Below are 18,815 nucleotides of genomic sequence, written 5' to 3' on the forward strand. Positions count from 1 at the left end.
CTTCACTAAACTCAAGAAACCTGTCCATAAACGAATCCCCAGCATTGGCGTCGGCACTAAGCAGCTCCCCAGTGATAGCTTTGTTTACAATGGCGTGGCGCCGTCGAAACCACCGCAGCCAGCCATCACTATACTTGAAGTTGGTGTGGCTAAGATACTCAGCAAGTCTCTGTGAAACATGTTGTATATGCACGCCAAAGACGTCTTGGGGAGGGGGTGCCAACCGCCCGTCCCCGTCCGCGCCACATACACTCACAATCAAAATAATAAAAATAGCAATAATAACAATTGTGATAATAATAATAATGATAATAATAATAATAATAATAATAGTAATAGTAATAATAATATAAATTTTTATTTGCCAATAAATACATCAAATAAAGATTAAAGGAAAACACATAGTTCGAAATTACAATTACAGTTACTGAAGATAACACAAAAAACCATGTGTTTTTTTCCATTGTGGTCATCACCAGCGGCGGCGCCAGGAATTTTTAGTTGGGGAGGCTAAGGGGGGGGGGGGCTGAGCAAATTTTTGGGGTGGCTAATAGTAATATGATAATACACATATATTATCCTCATTTCAGAAGGGGAGGGGGTTAATGGTTGGGCTAGCACTGATGGCTGACAAATCTTTAGCCCTGGCAATTAAAAATTCCACTTAAAATTATTTCAATGAGTTTTTAAAATTTTCAATTTGCTCATTTCAGTTGGGGGGGGGGGCTGGCCACTTTTGGGGGGGAGGGGGGCTAAAGCCCCCCTTCCCTCCCCCCCCCCTCCTGGCGCCGCCACTGGTCATCACTAGACTTATTTTACACATATCAATCCCAGTCTCCAACCCTGAGTCTCCTGCCCATACCTCCAAAGCCACGACACCACGAAATGAATATCCCTAATCGCCCGGTGGCAGAAGCCCTCTTTTAGACACTACTGTCTTTTCATTTTCTTACAGACATTCTTCCCCTCCCACAAAAATCGATCCCACGCGAGCGGCTGATCTTACCTTGCTAGTCCACTACACAGACAACATTCGTAGGAGGGGACCAGAACAGTCATGAGTAATACCAATCAGTACACATAAACATTATCATCGGTTTGTGAATAATACAAAATGTTCGTAACATATAGGATTGAGACCAAAATTCGAGCACCATCATATTAAAGGAACATTGTATATGCATCAGGAACTACAGAAGAGTACTAAAAGTAAAAGGTACCAAAACAGTATGAGTGAGTACCAGATCAGGTAAGTGGTCATTGCAAGGATAGTAATATATTTCAAAATATCAGGTAACAAAGCTTCGTCGTTCGTTGAATTCTTTGTTTAGCTGACATCAACCAGAATAAATCAGCATAAGTCTTAAGTAAGACTGAAAAATTAACTTTTAAATGTCAAGAGGCATATTCCCTCCGAGACAAAAGATCTTTGATAGTTTGCCGTACGAACGGCCACGAACGGCCAATTGTTGATCTAAATATTGACTGGGAGGAGACTGTTTATCTCAACCCAATTATTCACCAGTTTGATTACACACTTTGGCAGTGAGTAGTTGTTCTAATCCACCCCCCCCCCCATAAAAAAAATGCAGGTCCTCAAATGGCATTCGTAGGTCAGAATAGACTTTGAGTTTGTTACTTTGTTTATATTTCTAGTCTTTCAAAGAATACGAGATTATTAAATTTTTCTACCCGTCAATGGACAATTTCATTTAATTATATGAGTGTCCTTTTTCTGGTCAAGTGTTAGGCCTGGTTGAGAGTAATTCCAGGACAGCAGATATTCAATTACCAATCCAACTGATACCTAACCTAACTAAACCGTCCACTCCGGTTGGGATACAGCTTTTTGGGATAATTTTCAGAAGTGGATACCTACGTGATATAGTAATGGAAAATTAAACAATAGTTTTGTAAATTATATATTAATGTAATATACATTATTATTACCAATTCAAAGAATATAAGTTTTAGAGATATGTAGCATCCCAAAACACAGATTCTAAATCGTAATTCCTGCAGTAATCTGGAGTAGTTGCATACCTTAAGTAAAAATGTGCCTTGTTTGATTAGCTGTTGGCCCTTTGTATGCATTCACCTTGTACAGCACATTCTATGACCTAACCCAACCAAAACCTAGCAGTGAAGAGATATGGAGGTTTGTATGCAGCTTCCCATCTTTGTACTAGTGGAAAAAAAAAATCAGAAGTAAAGCAAGTTTACATATTTTATCTTGAACTGTTCTCTATTTTATGACCTGCAAAATATGTATGGGGGCCTGACAACCATTGCTCCATACATAGGGGTGCCCCATCTGTTATAGAAATGTAAATTGCAGCCATGTTGAAGGGGTTCATTCCTGATGTATCAACCTTACATTGGGATAACCAGGAACATGGGTATTTAGATAAAAATGGGCAAAATGGTTCTTCCCTGAAAATTTAGGATTTCCCCAGAGATGATACCTGCAATTTCATTCTTTCTTTCCATCTCTTCTCAGGGTTGAGATCCATTCTCTTTGTCTCGGGGATTTGAGTTTGTTACATCTTTCTCCCTGGTTGGTTGAAATGGAGGGGATCCTATAGAAATGTTTCTTTTGACCATGCCTTGCTCTGAGCAGCATATGATTGCACAAAGTTAACCATAACTACAATTCTCCAACAATTCCTTCTCGCTTGTGGTTTTTTCTCCAATATGGCGGCATAGGCACATCACATGAACCTCGACATCGTGCAGCAATGGTCTATATGTCCAGATCACTTCCAAATTGTGTAGGTCAGGCCTCTGTTTTGTGTCCTCTGTGTCCTCCCCTCAATTGACCTTGACCAGATGTGTCCACTAAGACTTCCCTCAAAATTAAATATAGTCTCCGAATTTGCCCAGAATTGATCAAGTCTCCTTTCAAATTGTTCTACAGTAGAATCCTGATTTAATGAGTCCCTCTCATTAACTTGAGTTAATGAACATAATTCCATTCACCCAAGCATATTCCATTATTTGCAGTCATACTGGAAATAGGCTGAAAAATTATTCAGCATGTGAATCCACCTTTCATTATTCACCTGATTTGGTTGGCAACTATTAATATGGGTCAGTTTTTCTTATATTTTCTTTATAATTATATTTCTGGCTGTGAGTTCTGCATTCTTTATGTAACATTTCCTCAAAGCATTTCACATTTTGTGAGCTTATTGTAGATAATTTTTAGCCCATTCCATCCATTTACCAATGCTACAAAACAAATATTTCCTGATGTTTGATTGTGAACATTCCTTATTATTATTATTATTTTTTTATCTTACCAACCCTATCATCTGATTCCTTTAACTGATATGCTTTTTTAATGATTTCTTCCTATAGTCTTCCATGGAGTGACACCAGTATGGGTCTGGATCTCCAGTTTCACTTGACCAATATATGTCAAAGGTTCCAATTCTCTTTACTGCAGTAATATCATCATTGTGGATGTTTTGGCCCAGGACGTAAACCCACTATGGAAATTGGCCCAGGACATAAAACACCACAATTCCTGAAGTGGGTTTATGTCCTAGGTGTATGAAACTGGCACATGATCCAATAATATGCTGGTTACTACTAAGGAAAAGGAAACATGAAATTCACATGGGCTTTTCTGTAATTCATAACTTCAGGGGAGATACAGAAGTGGTATAAAATCACTTGCACCACTTTTGTCTTGCCTGAAGATATGAATTACCTGAAAGCACATGGGTCTTTCCTATTTCTTTGTCTTTAGATACAGTGTGTGTGTGTATATATACATATATATATATATATATACATATATATGTATATTATATATATATACAAAGACACACACACACACACAGTCAGAAATGGGAAGTGGACTTTAATACTAAGAAGTGTAGCATAATGGAGTTTGGAAAAAGCAAAAACAGAATATCGGGAAAATATACAATTGGAACCAAAGAAGTAAAGAAAGTAGGATCCGAAAAAGATTTGGGAGTAATTATCACGAACGACTTGTCCTATGATATACAGATTAACAAAATTGTCGGGGAGACTTACAACTTGCTAAGATCAATAAAAGTGGCGTTTACATACTTGGACGAAGACATGATAAAAAAAATATTGGTTACATTGATAAGTCCTAGATTAGAGTATGCGGCGACATTGTGGTCCCCCAGTACCAAAAAGAATATAAAGAAAATAGAAAGAATCCAAAGAGCAGCTACAAAAATGGCACCTGCACTTGCAAACCTATCATACGAGGAGAGATTGGCTAAACTGGAGTTACCGACACTGGAGCAAAGAAGAGAGAGAGGTGACCTATTGACCATCTACAGAATCATGAGAGGCACAGAGGTACTCGATAAAGAGAACTTACTTAACTGGGACAAAAGAAACACAAGAGGACATGGAAAGAAAATAAAAAAACATAGCTATAGAAGAGAAATGAAGAAAAACAGTTTTCCTCATAGAGTTTTGGACACTTGGAACAAACTGGACAATGAAATAGTATGCGCAAAAACCATTCATGAGTTTAAAAACAAACTAGACACTGCGAGATACAAAGGCGGGACATCACGAGCATAGCTCCCCTTCCCGCAAAATACAACTAGGTAAATACAACTAGGTAAATACACAAATTTGACATACAAACAAAGATTGGATAACTCACATCTATTACTACTGGAACAGAGAAGAGAAAGAGGTGGTTTGCTGTTTACAGAATTATGAAAACTATGAAAGTTCTTGATAGAGATGACTTATTGAAATGGGACAGAAGAGAAACAAGACATGAGAAGAAGCTAAAGAAGGACAGTTACAGAAGAGATTTGAAAAAGAATAGCTTCCTACACAGAGTGATTGATGTATGGAACAAACTTAATGAGGAAACAGTGAGTGCCAAAACTATACAAGATTTTAAGAACAAACTGGATGCAGAGAGATACAAGAATGGGTCACTACGAGCATAGCTCTCGTCCCATAAAATACTAGGTAAATACACACACACAAACACAAACACAGTGAAAAAAAAAAAGGAATCTACGAAGAGAGGATTGGAAGCGAGTATAGTTGAGAGCCCAAGAGGTGTGATACCCAAGTACTACTGCATTTTGGATACTCCAAGGAAAAACACAAGGTGGGAAAACAATATATTTTCAGGTTTTCAAAGAAATGCAAGCAAAATAGGAAGAAGTTTTGATAGAGAAAGTAGGTATAGCAATGCACTAAGAAATCGCAAATTAAGCGAACTAATGGAAGAAATCTTACACTTGAAATATAACTACTGGGCTGTTCAAAAGGAACTGATTACACTACAAAAAAGCAATGAGCAAACTATCAAAGAATTGAGTGACCTAAAGAGTGAAATAGAAAGTCTTAAGAGAGAAAACGAAATATTGAAAAATGAGGATAAAAATAAAAATGACAAACTAAAAAAGGAGGTAAATGAAGAGTTGCAAGTAGTGACTGGTAAAGTAGCAGAATCAATTATAGAAACAGACCTCATTGAAATAAAGAATCAATGGAAGAAAGAACAGGAAAAAGAAGAAATATCATGTAGAAAAATATTAAAAGAGCAGATGGAAGAAAATACAAAAGAAACAGTTATAAAAGTAATCGTAGAGAAGGAAAATTTGGTGAGAGACACAGTTGACAAAGGCAAGTACATTGCGGTCTATGGTATAGAGGACAAGCATGATATGTATAGATACCAAAAAGAATAGGAGGAGAAGGAACTGGTCAAAGAAAATCTGAAAGAAATACAGGATGAAGATCAAAATCTCATTAAAGAAATCTATGAGATTCACAGGATAGGCAAATACTCCAAAGAAAAACATCAAAGACCTCTAAAAATAAAACTAAGAACACAAATGATGGCAGAGGAAGTATTATCAAAAGCGGTCAAACTGGCAAATAGCGAGAAATTAAAAAATATAAGAATACAAAAGGAAATGAGTGACGAGGAAAAAGAGAAGGACAAAGTGCTCAGAATTGAAGCAAATGATAGAAATGAAAAGAGAACAGAGACGGAAAAAACGATTTTTTTTTTTTTTTTTTTTTGGGGGGGGAGTGCTGGATTTGAGACTGAAAAAATGGTATAAAAAAAAAAATGGAAACCTAAACCAAAAAAGAAAAGAAAATACGAAAATAAAAGTGGCATACACAAACATCAATGGTATGATCTCTGGAATCAAAGAACTGAATGATTATCTAGAAACAGAAAAACCCGACATCATGGGCATAGGAGAGACAAAACTGAAAGGACCGCTATTAACAAGCATAGTGGAACATGGTCTATATAACCACTGGGCAAAAAACAGAACTGAAAAGCAAGGAGGTGTCATGATATTGACTAAAAAAGGGTTAAATGTAACGAAGATAATCGAAGGTCAGGGAAATACAGAAGTAATTATGATTAAAATGGCTAACAAAAATATGAAAAGCAGAAAATTTGTAGTAGTGTATGTACCACCTAAAACCCATGCATGGCCAGATAGTGAACATTCCAAATTATTGGAAGAAACAATAAAGGTGCTAAACGAATCACTGAAAGAGAGTGGAAACAGTAATCATGGGCGATTTTAATGCAAAAGACATAATTTGGGAAGAAATGACAGTCAAGGGGGGAGATGAACTCTGGAGCAACATGCTACTAGATATATGACCATCGAATACACTCTAACACAATGGGTTAAGGAGAATACTAGATATAGAAACAATGAGGAACAATCAAAACTAGACCTAGCATTAACCTCTGAACCAGATATTGTGAACAGAATGGTGTATAAAACACCAATTGGAAAAAGCAACCATATACCAATAGAGTTTGAATTAAAAGAACAGAACAACATAGAAATGATAAACATAGAGAAGGAAGATTTATGTACAACAAAACTTTGTAGAACTAAGGAAATTTTTCCAAAATGCAAATTGGGATAGGTTCTCTAAAAAGGAAACAACTATGGATGACAAATGGAACATGTTTAAAGAAAATTATAAAGAGGGAGTTAACAAATATGTACCAAAAAAGAAACAAAAGAAATTTATATAAAATGTTGGTTCAACAAAAGATGTAGTGAGGCTAAAGCCAGGAGAGATAAAGCATGGAAAAAATGGAAAAAAAAAATACAGGAAAACATCCAAATGTCAAACATATAAAAAACTTAGAAATGAATATGTAAACATACGCAGGAAAGAAAAAAGCGAATATGAAAGGGATGTCATAGAGAAATGTAAGGATCAACCAAAACTCTTTTACAGATGTGTAAACGACAAACTAAAGGATAAGCATGATATAGTAAAATTGCGTGAAAGAGATAAAGAGTACATAGACGACACAGAGATGGTAGAAGTTATGATCAGACACTTCAGGTTTGTTTTTACAATTGAAAGCTCACAACCCCAGGAGGACAAACAACTAGAAAGTTCACCCATGATGAAGAAAATAAAAATAACACGGACGGAAATAAGAGACCAAATTAAAAGCCTAGTCAGGAAGTCGCACAGACCAGATGAAATTGCAAATTGGATATTGTAAGAGTGTATAGATGAACTGACATATAAACTACACAAGATAATAGACTTCTCATTCTAAAAGAGGGAAAGGTACTGCAAGATTGGAAAGATACAAACATAGTACCAATATACAAAGGAGGAAACAAAGAAGATCCTACAAACTTTAGACTGGTGTCCCTCACAAGCACAGTAGCAAAAATATGCAAAAAGGTTATCAGGAATAGATGGACCAAACACTTGGAAGAAAAGAAAATGATAAACCCCAAACAATTTGGTTTTAGAAGTGGAAGATTGTGCACCACAAATCTAATCTGCTTTTACTCGAGACTAATTGAGATAATACAAGAAAGAGATGGATGGGCAGACTGCGCCTTCCTGGATCTACAGAAAGCTTTTGGCAAGGTACCTCACAAAAATTAATAAGTAAAATTGAAAAAATAGGAGGAATTCAAGGTAAACTATTGGAATGGGTGAAGGACTTCTTAACTGGGAGAAAAATGAGAGTGGTACTTAGAGACAAAAGTTCAAAATGAGAAGATGTAAAAAGTGGCATCCCACAAGGCTCTGTTTTGGCTCCTTTAATGTTTACCATATACATAAATGATATGGACAAAGGAGTAAATTGTTACATAATTTTTTTTTGCCGATGATGCCAAATTACTCAAGAGAGTGAAAACAGAAGAAGATTGCAGATTGCTACAAGACCTGGATAAAGTATGGTAATGGAGCCAGAAATATGAGATGAACATCAACATCAAGAAATGTAGCATAATGGAATTTGGCAGAGGCAAAAACAGAGTTTCGGAAAAATATATGTTTGGAAACATAGAAGTAAAGAAAGTAAACTCAGAGAGGGACCTATGAGTAATCATCTCAAGTGACTTGACACCTGACAAACATGTAAATACACTATTTGGAGAGACTTACAACTTATTAAGATCAATGAAAGGGGCCTTCAACTACATGGATGAAAAGATGGTTAAGAAAATAATTACTAAATTGATAAGACCGAAACTAGAATATGCTATATCAATGTGGGCCCCAAGCACAAAGAAATTAGAAAGAATCCAAAGAGCGGCAACAAAGATGGCACCCACACTATCAAATTTGACATATGAACAAAGATTGGAGAAATTACAGCTGTCAACATTGGAGCAGAGAAGGGAAAGAGGCGACCTGTTGACTATCTTCAGAATTATGAAAGGGATGGAAGTTCTCGATAGAAATGACCTATTGAAATGGGACAAGAGGACACGATAAAAGGCTAAAGAAGGACAGATACAGAAGAGACCTGAAAAAGAACAATTTCCCGCACAGAGCAATCGATGTCTGGAACAAACTAAACAGTGAATGCCAGAACTATACACGAGTTCAAGAATAAATTGGATGTTGAGAGATACGAAAGCAGGTCACAACTAGCATAGCTCCCGTTCCGTAAAATACAACTAGGTAAATACACATACACACACACACACACACACACACATATATATATATATATATATATATATATATACAAACATATATTTACCTAGTTGTATCTTATGGGAAAGGGAACAATGCTCATGGTGTCCTAAGTATCTCACAGTATCTAAATTGTTCTTAAATTTGTGTATGGTTTTTACACACACTATCATTTCATCCATTTTGTTCCATACATCCACCACATTGTGGGGAAACTTGTTCTTTTTCAGGCCTCTTCTATAACTGTCTTTTTTGAGTTTCTTTCCATGTCCTGTCATATTTCTTGTATCCCATTTTAGTAAGTCTTTTCTCTCTGATTTCCATACCTCTCAAGGTTCTATAGATGGTCAACAAGTCTCCTCTTTCTCTTCTTTTTTCCATGGTCAGTAACTAGTTTTTCAATCTCTCTTCGTATGACAATTCTGAATGTGTGGGGGGCCTTCTTTGTAGTTGCTCTTTGGATTCTTTTAATTTTCCTTATATTCTTTTTGGTACTGGTCATGGTCTTATCAGTGTGACCAGTATTTTCTACACCATTTCTTTGTCCAAGTAAGTTAATGCCACTTTTGTTTACCTCACCAAGTTGTAGGTTTCTCTGACAATTTTGTTTATCTGTTTGTCAGGTGACATGTCCTTTGTGATTACTCCCAGGTCTTTTTTAAATCCCACTTTCTTTAAATTCTTTTCACCAATTTTATATTTTCCTGATATCCTGTTTTTACTTTTTCCAAATTCCATTATACTACATTTCTTGATGTTGAAGTCCACTTCCCACTTCTGAATCCATTCCCAAAATTTGTTTAGATCTCTCTGCAGTGACTCAATCTATTTCAGTGCTCACTTTTCTCAACAATTTTGCATCATCAATAAAGAAGTTCATGTAACTGTCCACACCCTTGTCCATGTCATTCACATAATAGCAATCATTATTGGAACCAGTACCAATCACTGTGGAACTCCACTAATCATCTCTTACCAAGTAGAACCTTTTACCTCTGAGCACTATAATTTTTCTTCCATGCAGGAAGTTCTCCATCCATTCCATTAGTTTACCTTGTACCCCTCCAATGTTTTTCAGTTTTGTATGTGGCACTTTATCAAAATCTTTTTGTAGATCTAGGAAAGCATATTCAGCCCATCTGTCCCTTTCCTGTATTATATTTAATAGTCTTCAGTATGAGCAGATCAGATTTCTGGCGTGTGATCTTTCCTGTATGAATCCAAAATGTCACGGGTTTAGTACATTATTCTCTTCTAGATGTTTTGCCCACATATTTTTGATAATTTTTTCACAAGTTTTGGCTGCAGTACTTGTAAGGGAAATCAGTCTGTAATATGATGGGTCTTCCTTGTTACCTCCTTTATGTATTGGTATGATGTTAGCCTTTTTCCAGTCTTCTGGTATTTTTCCTTCCTTAAGCAAACAACCTATTATATTGTATATTTTGCCTACCAATTCTTCTTTACACTCCTTTAGTATCCAGTTTGTAATTTCATCTGGGCTGTGTGATTTTCTGACATCAAGGCTAGTTATTTGATTCCTTATTCCAGGTTGTGTTGCTATTATTTCCCCCATAGGAATGTGTTGAGGTATGGCTGTTGTATTTCTTTGGCTTTGTCTGTATTATAGTGTGGATGTAATTATTTCATCTGTTTAGGAAGAGATTTGTATTTCTGAGGTGTGAGGTGTGGGTATGTCATGCATGTATAGATTAAAGGTGGGGTAGTCTGTCCCTAAAATTTCTGGTGTGCAATGATTGACCATTATTTGACATATAGTCATTTCTACCTGCCAAATAATATGTCATGATACCCACACAGGTATTCTACTGAATGTGACAAGAAAAAATATGTAAAGCACCTCTACAATATCTCAGGTCAATATTATTGATTATGTTTTGGTTAAATAATAACAGGTACACCACTTACCAGTGTATCTTAAACGAAGTGACTTGCATCACTTTATAAGTCAGATGAATGAGATGAACTGAATAAATCTTTCTAGAGTAGTTCATTTTTAGAGTCAGGTCTTGTAAGCCCAAATGTGGAATTTTATTGAATTAAAACAAAATATGCCTTTTTGGCGAGCTGGTCCATTCCCCATCACATCTCATGACACGAGGAAAAAGCTACAACAAAATTTGAGACATTCTGATCGTAAGGGAGTGAGTATGCATGTAGATTTTGGATGAATTTCAGTACATTTCTAAAAAAGTACAAGTAGAATGCAATATATCATAGCACCCTGTTAGTGTTTCTACACATGTTGGTGATGGCAAGTACAAAGAATCTGTTTAGGTATGAAGGGACTTGAGTATGAAATGTTTTGTGTACAAAACATCCACAATCTGATTACAGTGTAATACACAATTTCAAAGAGTTACATGTCAGTCTTATAATTACATTTTTTTTTTCCCAGGATGAGGATAACTATCACCATTTCTTTGGAAGAGGTATCTGTAGATTTCATATATATATGATGAAATGGATCCAGTATGATATATGCAGTACAGGTACATTACGAGTCATCTTAGATATTGTATGATGACCCACACAAGAGAGAATAACCAGTGTGACCTGTATAATTCTACTTTCTCACAAAAGGGTGATCTCAAATGGCACAAAAGTCACCTAAAAACATGTGGTGACCCACTCAGGAGAAAGTCAATCCACGATGAGCTGTGAGATTCTGCTTTCCCAAAAAAAGATGGTCTTGCAAAGCATATGAAAACCCAAACAGGAGAAACGCCTTTCCAGTGTGATGTGTGTAATTATGCTTTCTCACAAAGGGGTAATCTCACACAGCATATGAAGACCCACACAGGAGAGAAGTCTATCCAATGTGACCAGTGCAATGGAGCTTTCTCATGAAAGAATAACCTCAAATTTCATATAGTGACCCACATTAGAGAGAAGCCATTCCAATATAGCCTGTGCAATAAAGCTTTGTCACAAAAGAATCAGCTGAAAGATCACATAATGATCCACATAGGAGAGAAGCCTTTCCAATGTGACCTTTGTGATTCTACTTTCTCACAAAAGGGTTCTCTCACAAATCATATAAGGACCCACACAGGGGAGAAGCTTTTCCAGTGTGACCTTTGTGATTCTGCTTTCTCCCGAAAGGGTCATTTAATACAGCATATAAGGACCCACACAGGAGAGAAGCCTTTTCAGTGCGACCTGTGCAATTCTGGTTTCTCACGTAAGAGTGCTCTTACAAGGCATATAAGGACCCACACAGGAGAGAAGCCTTTCCAGTGTGACCTGTGCGATTCTGCTTTTTCAGAAAAGGGTCATCTCACAAATCATATAAGGACCCACACAGGAGAGAAGCCTTTCCAGTGTGACCTTTGTGATTCTGCTTTCTCAATAAAGGGTTCTCTCACACAGCATGCAAGGACCCACACAAGAGAAAAGCCTTTTTATTGTGACCTGTGCAATTCTGGTTTCTCATATAAAAGTGATCTTACAAGGCATATGAGGACCCACACTGGAGAGAAGCCTTTCCAGTGTAATTTGTGTGACTCTACTTTCAAACAAAAGCGTTCTCTTACAAATCATATAAGGACCCACACAGGAGAGAAGCCTTTCCAGTGTGACCTTTGTGATTCTGCTTTCTTACATAAGATTTCTCTCACACAGCATATGAGGACCCACACAGGGGAGAAGCCTTTCCAGTGTGACCTTTGTGATTCTGCTTTCTCACGAAAGGGTCATTTAACACAGCATATAAGGACCCACACAGGAGAGAAGCCTTTTCAGTGCGACCTGTGCAATTCTGGTTTCTCACGTAAGAGTGCTGTTACAAGGCATATAAGGACCCACACAGGAGAGAAGCCTTTCCAGTGTGACCTGTGCGATTCTGCTTTTTCAGAAAAGGGTCATCTCACAAATCATATAAGGACCCACACAGGAGAAAAGCCTTTTCATTGTGACCTGTGCAATTCTGGTTTCTCATATAAAAGTGATCTTACAAGGCATATGAGGACCCACACTGGAGAGGAGCCTTTCCAGTGTAATTTGTGTGACTCTACTTTCAAACAAAAGCGTTCTCTTACAAATCATATAAGGACCCACACAGGGGAGAAGCCTTTCCAGTGTGACCTTTGTGATTCTGCTTTCTCACGAAAGAGTCATTTAACACAGCATATAAGGATCCACACAGGGGAGAAGCCTTTTCAGTGCGACCTGTGCAATTCTCGTTTCTCACGTAAGATAATTCTTACAAAGCATATAAGGACCCACACTGGAGAGAAGCCTTTCCAGTGTAGCTTGTGCAATTCTACTTTCTCAGAAAAGGGTAATTTAACACAGCATATAAGGACCCACACAGGAGAGAAGCCTTTCCAGTGTGACATATGTGATTCCACTTTCTCACAAAAAGGTTCTCTCACACAGCATATGAGGACCCACACAGGAGAGAAGCCTTTTCAGTGTGACCTGTGCAATTCTGGTTTCTCAAAGAAAAATGATCTTACAAGGCACATAAGGACCCACACTGGGGAGAAGCCTTTCCTGTGTGACCTGTGTGACTCTGCTTTTTCAGAAAAGGGATCTCTCACAAAACATATGAGTACCCACACAGGAGAGAAACCTTTCCAGTGTGGTCTGTGTGATTATGCTGTCTCACAAAAGAGTTCTCTCACAAGGCATATGAGGACCCACACAGGAGAGAAGCCTTTCCAGTGTAACCTGTGTGATTCTGCTTTCTCAGAAAAGGGTTCTCTCACAAAACATATGAGGACCCACACAGGAGAGAATCCTTTTCAGTGTGACCTGTGCGATTCTGGTTTCTTACGTAAGAGTTCTCTTACAAAGCATATAAGGACCCACACTTGATAAAAGCCATTCCTATGTGAACAGTATGATGCAACTTCCTCACAAAAGAATTGCCTCAAATATCACATGATGACCCACACAGGAGAGTAGCCTTTCCAGTGTGACCTGAGCAATTCAGGTTTCTAACAAACGAGGTCTCTCATATGTCACATGGTTACTAAAACTGTTGAGAAGCCATTCCATTGTGACCTGTGTAGTGAAAAGTGTTCCCTCTAAGTTTTATGCCTATGTGTGTGCACACATGTTTCACAACTAATACACAAAGGAAAAAATGTGCACACGCAAGGCTTTTAAGATGAAATTGAATTGTTCTAGATAAACTTTATGATTTTATAATGATGAATTCAAAATAAAAGAAAGATGTGATCTTGAGAATCTGTCAATGACCTTTAAAATGTAAGTGTACAATTTCATAATGTCACATGTGGGTTTAAGATGGTTTGTATTGTGTTTAACGGTTATTTATCACCAGCACTTAATCATTCAAATTAATTAAATCAAGAAGAATGTTTACAATTTCACTCCCTCAAATTAAATACTCTTAATGGCCTGAATAACAGCATGAGCAAAAAAGATGATGATGAAAATATGGCTACTAAAAGAGCTTTGCTTAGTTAGAAATTCAAATAAGCACAACACTGAATCAAAGCCAAAGGAAAGATTAGAAGTTAAAAATTATGATAAGGGGAAAGGGAGGTGTTGGAAAGGCCCATCCTGACTTACTAGTTGACTTTAATTGAAAGGTAAGCAAAGGAAAACAAAAGAACATGTCAAATTCAAAGGAAGCAAATGGTGTGGTGCAAAAAACAAACTATGCCCATTCACAGGATAGGTTCTCAGAGGATGGTCAGTGTTTGATATCTCCTGTATTTCACATTATGATTTCTCATTTGGTAGTGAACATGTTAATGCCCTTTGTCTTGAATATCATAATTGTTTTGGCTGATACTACAGAAATGATTAATTAGTCAGTTTAATGATTTCAAATATTCTGTGCAGAAAAAAATCAAACCCAAAATGATATGAGATTTTACACAAATGGTGGTATTTGCTCCTCAGAATGAACAGTTATGTGACTTGGCAATGTTGATGGATATTGGACGAACCTTCCTTGTGTCTCATGCAGACTATGAGCGAGGTTTTACCCAAATGAATAAAATAAAGAACAAACTTAGAACCAATTAGGGGAATGTCATTTGGATATGCTTATGAGAATGAAAAGCTACCAATTGTATGGGAATTCAATCACTTCAGATAATGTGTACAAAGAGTGGGTGAATGCCAAAGACAGAAGAGAAAAGAAATAAGGGGAAGCTAGAACTAATGCTGATAATTGGTAATGGGCTCTTTTATTATGTATATATGTATTTGCAAATTTAGACATTCTAAATAAAGGTAATCAGTCATCAGTGTTATTTTTCTTTTTTACTTCATTTCATTCTACTAATCAAATAGATATATACCAAGAGCTTTTTCCTCCTTATAAGGGAGGTAGGTAAGTCAGAGGCACATACCTATTCCCACCCATTTGACTCCGCCTTTTCCAACCATCCCATCTCAGCTCTTCATGGATGATGGGTCATCCCTGCATCCTGCCAACTGCCCTGGGTCAAACGCAATGCAGCAAGACAGTGTATCCACAGCAAGGCCGTTTCACTTAATTGGTGAACCCCCCTCTCCATCCCCTCAAGCAGGAAAGGAAGGAGAAGAGGAGAAATCCCTTCAGGTTGCATCAAAATATCATTCACACAAAAGAACCCCCCATCCCTCTCTTCCTTACATAACAATATCACCCATACACATTCTCCACTCAAACCTATTTTCTGCCTTCTACCTTCCTTGCTCAACAGACATTCCCCTCTTGATGGTCGTCCCCTCAAGTTCATTCTCCCCACCTCTGCCTTCCACACCTCTTATACTAGTCTTTCACCACTCGTTCTTTCCATGTGTCCGAACCATCCCAGTAACATTTCATCAGCCATATCTGCCATCTCCTTTTCCACTCCTGCTCTCCTCCTCGTTTCTCACTCTATCCAACCTAGTAACCCCTACTATACTTAGACATTCCATCTCAAACACATTTAAAATTTTCCTCTCTGCCTCTCTTAAATTCCAAGCCTCTGCCCCATACAATGCCATCAACACAATCACCCCTTCATACATTCTTCTTTTTTGCATCCATTCCCAGTTGCCTATTTCTCATACCACTTTTTGATTTTCCATGACATTTACTTGCTTCTCTCAATCTACAATTTACCTCCATTCCTCCCGTTCCTGCCATATATACTGAATATTTTTGTAAGCTCTGTCATTGTCACACAAAGGACTCTTGAAATACAAAATCAGTCGTTGCAAAGCAAATAATAACAATAGACACAACAGGTAGTTTGCGCATTTTTCCCTTAAGTGCCCTTGTTTTAGCACTCTTACTAACAACAACAGGCTTCAGTCTGTGGGAGCTGTCAACATTACCACAGGCCATAACTGACAGTCTGTCCTTTACAAGTATCCTGCCGGTAGTGCTGCTTATCTCGGTGGAAACCTGGGTGTTACTGGGCAGAGACTTCCAATATAACCCAGTTTCATCAGCGATTTAAATTTGAAAGTCTTGTTAATGCTCCACTTCACTAAACTCAAGAAACCTGTCCATAAACGGATCCACAGCACTGGCGTCGGCACTAAGCAGCTCCCCAGTGATAGTGTAGTGGTTTGGTTCGAACAAGCCAGGGAAAATGAAAGTCACTTTGGTCTCTTATTCTCTCTTTGGTAAAACAACCACAAGTAATAGCCACTGCTTAGTGGATCTGATCAGTCGTAGCTGGACGGTGAGCCTAACGTCAGAGGCGGTGGCGGCTGATGACGGCGAGGCTCGATGGGACTGCTACAAGACTGGACGAGATGTTGTTGCTGCTGCCGTGGCTACTACTATTCTGGATTCTGGATTCCAAGGAAAGACCACCTCGCTTGCGCGGGATCGGGTTTTGTGGGAGGGGAAGAATGTCTGTAGGAAAATGAAAAGATAGTAGTGTATAAAAGAGGGCTATTGCCACCGGGCGAATTGCGAGCGATTAGGGGCTAGTTTGTTGTGGCTTTAGGAGAACTGGGCTAGGAACTTGGACGGTGGCGCCAATGCCGGGAGGAAGAGCATATTATATCACCAACGAAAGTTTGGAAAATGGTAGGGGACGTAGTAGGAGAGAAAGGGGGAAAAACGGAAAAATCTTTAGTGGGAGGTAAACTGAAATGAGAAGATGTAGTATAAGAGAAAGTGAGAAAGGAAACGAATTTTAGTCGAAGAAAAAGGAAGTGTATATGTTTGTGCGTGGGATGCGGCTATGTTCGTGAGAGGTGTATGTGTGTAATTTACGGTTAGTGAGTAGATTTCACTTCCCGCGTGTAGAGGGCGTTCCTGATTAGCCCCAGGTAAGGCATGAGAATTCCTGTTTTACCCCAGGTCGGGTTTGAGTAGCGATATTATTATTATTATTATTATCATTATTATTACCATTACTATTATTATTATTACATTATTGCGGTTATCACCAGTCAAGCTGGTGAAGGGGTGTGTTACTTGTAGGTGCGGTTATACACGTTTTATCGTGTACACCGCACGTGGGACGGGCACAGCTGACAGATAGTCTGTACGGTGTGGTCTAGGTGTAATATGTTGTATCAGATGTTTGTGTTTGGCGTGCAGTTTTTCTAGGTGTCTTGAGTGAAGTTTGTGTTTGTGTTGGTTGAGTGGACGGATGTTGGAAATTTGGTGTAGAGACTCGGTGGTTCTGAAGTCGCTCCATCGCGAGCCCGTGATGAACTGGACAGCGGCATTCTGAACCTTCTGATGCTCGTAGTTATTGGTGGCACATGTCAGCTGGCTTAGTCCCGGGGACTGGCACAGAATCGGTCTGACGAGGGCTAGGTACAATCGACGTTTGGTTCTCAGTGTTGCAGTTTTGAAGCGTCTGAGCTTACCCAGCACAGCCCTAGCCTTCGCTCCCTGCTTGCGGAAGTGTGGGGTCCAGGTAAGGCCATTATCAAGTGTGCTACCCAGCACACGGGTATGGTCCTTCGCTGGGATGTTTGTGTTGTTTATTTTGAGAGGAGTGTTTGTGATTGTTCTATTGGTTCGTTTGCAGCGGAAGTGTACAGCATTGCATTTCGACGCGTTGGTCTTAATGCGCCACTGTTGCTTCCACGCGTGTGCCCCGTCTAAGATGGTTTGCATTACGTGTAACGCTCCCTGCAGCGTTTTGTGTCTGCTTATGTGGTTAGTGTCGTCCGCATACGAAAGAGTTAGAGCCTGGTTGCGAGGATAAGCCGGCTCTGGCAGGTCATTCGTATATAGATTGTACAGAGTGGGGGCAAGGACTGACCCTTGCGGTACTCCAGCCTTCGGCACAAAAGGTTGGGATAGACAGCCCCGCCACTTTATTCTAATTGACCTGTCGTCCAGGTAGTTGCAGAGCAACCTTGTGAACGGCAGGGCAAAGTCGAAGTTGTGGTACAATTTGTACTTAAGGCCTTCATGCCAGACAGTATCGAATGCCTTCTCCACATCCTTACAAACCAAAATGGCCTTACCATGGCGACCGTCTGGCGGTCTTTGAACCCATTGAGTGATTATGGATATTACGTCTTCTGCACCGCGCCCCGGCCGAAAACCAAACTGGCAGTCCCTCAGCACATTCTCCGTCTCTAGGTACACGGTCAGGCGGCGGCTTAAGACGTGCTCGAACACCTTTCCAAAGTACTCCAGAAGGGAGATGGGCCGATATGAAAGGGGGGCGGAGGCGGGTTTCTGGGGTTTAGGAATGAGGATGGTATGGGAGGCCTTGAATAGTTGTGGGAAGTACCCAGAGGCTAGTGAGCTGTTATATAGTGTCGTCATGTGTGAGATTATGTTGTCTGGCATACGTTTGAGTATGTGTGCATCGATGCCTGAAGGGCCAGGGGATTTTAGTTTTAATGCCGAGATAACCCCCTTTACCTCCTCCAAAACGATGGGG

The 18,815-nt window shown here is 38.8% G+C and overlaps 1 protein-coding gene across 3 annotated transcripts; it reads left to right on the forward strand.

Annotated features, from left to right (window-relative positions):
* The first annotated feature begins 852 nt into the window (after positions 1 to 852).
* LOC143031774 (uncharacterized) lies at positions 853 to 14,176 on the forward strand. Of its 3 annotated transcripts, none has more exons than XM_076196033.1 (2): positions 853 to 1,249; positions 11,387 to 14,176. In XM_076196033.1, the coding sequence occupies exon 2, from the start codon at positions 11,947 to 11,949 to the stop codon at positions 13,807 to 13,809; it is 1,863 nt and encodes a 620-aa protein (XP_076052148.1). In that variant the 5' UTR covers positions 853 to 1,249; positions 11,387 to 11,946; the 3' UTR covers positions 13,810 to 14,176. The 3 variants fall into 3 exon arrangements, with proteins under 3 accessions (XP_076052148.1, XP_076052150.1, XP_076052151.1); XM_076196035.1 differs by having other exon boundaries at positions 853 to 1,233; XM_076196036.1 differs by having other exon boundaries at positions 853 to 1,216.
* The last annotated feature ends 4,639 nt before the right edge of the window (positions 14,177 to 18,815 follow it).

The sequence above is a fragment of the Oratosquilla oratoria genome, chromosome 12, assembly GCF_046742065.1.
Source record: "Oratosquilla oratoria isolate Oo_2021 chromosome 12, ASM4674206v1, whole genome shotgun sequence".
Lineage (NCBI taxonomy): Eukaryota > Metazoa > Arthropoda > Malacostraca > Stomatopoda > Squillidae > Oratosquilla > Oratosquilla oratoria.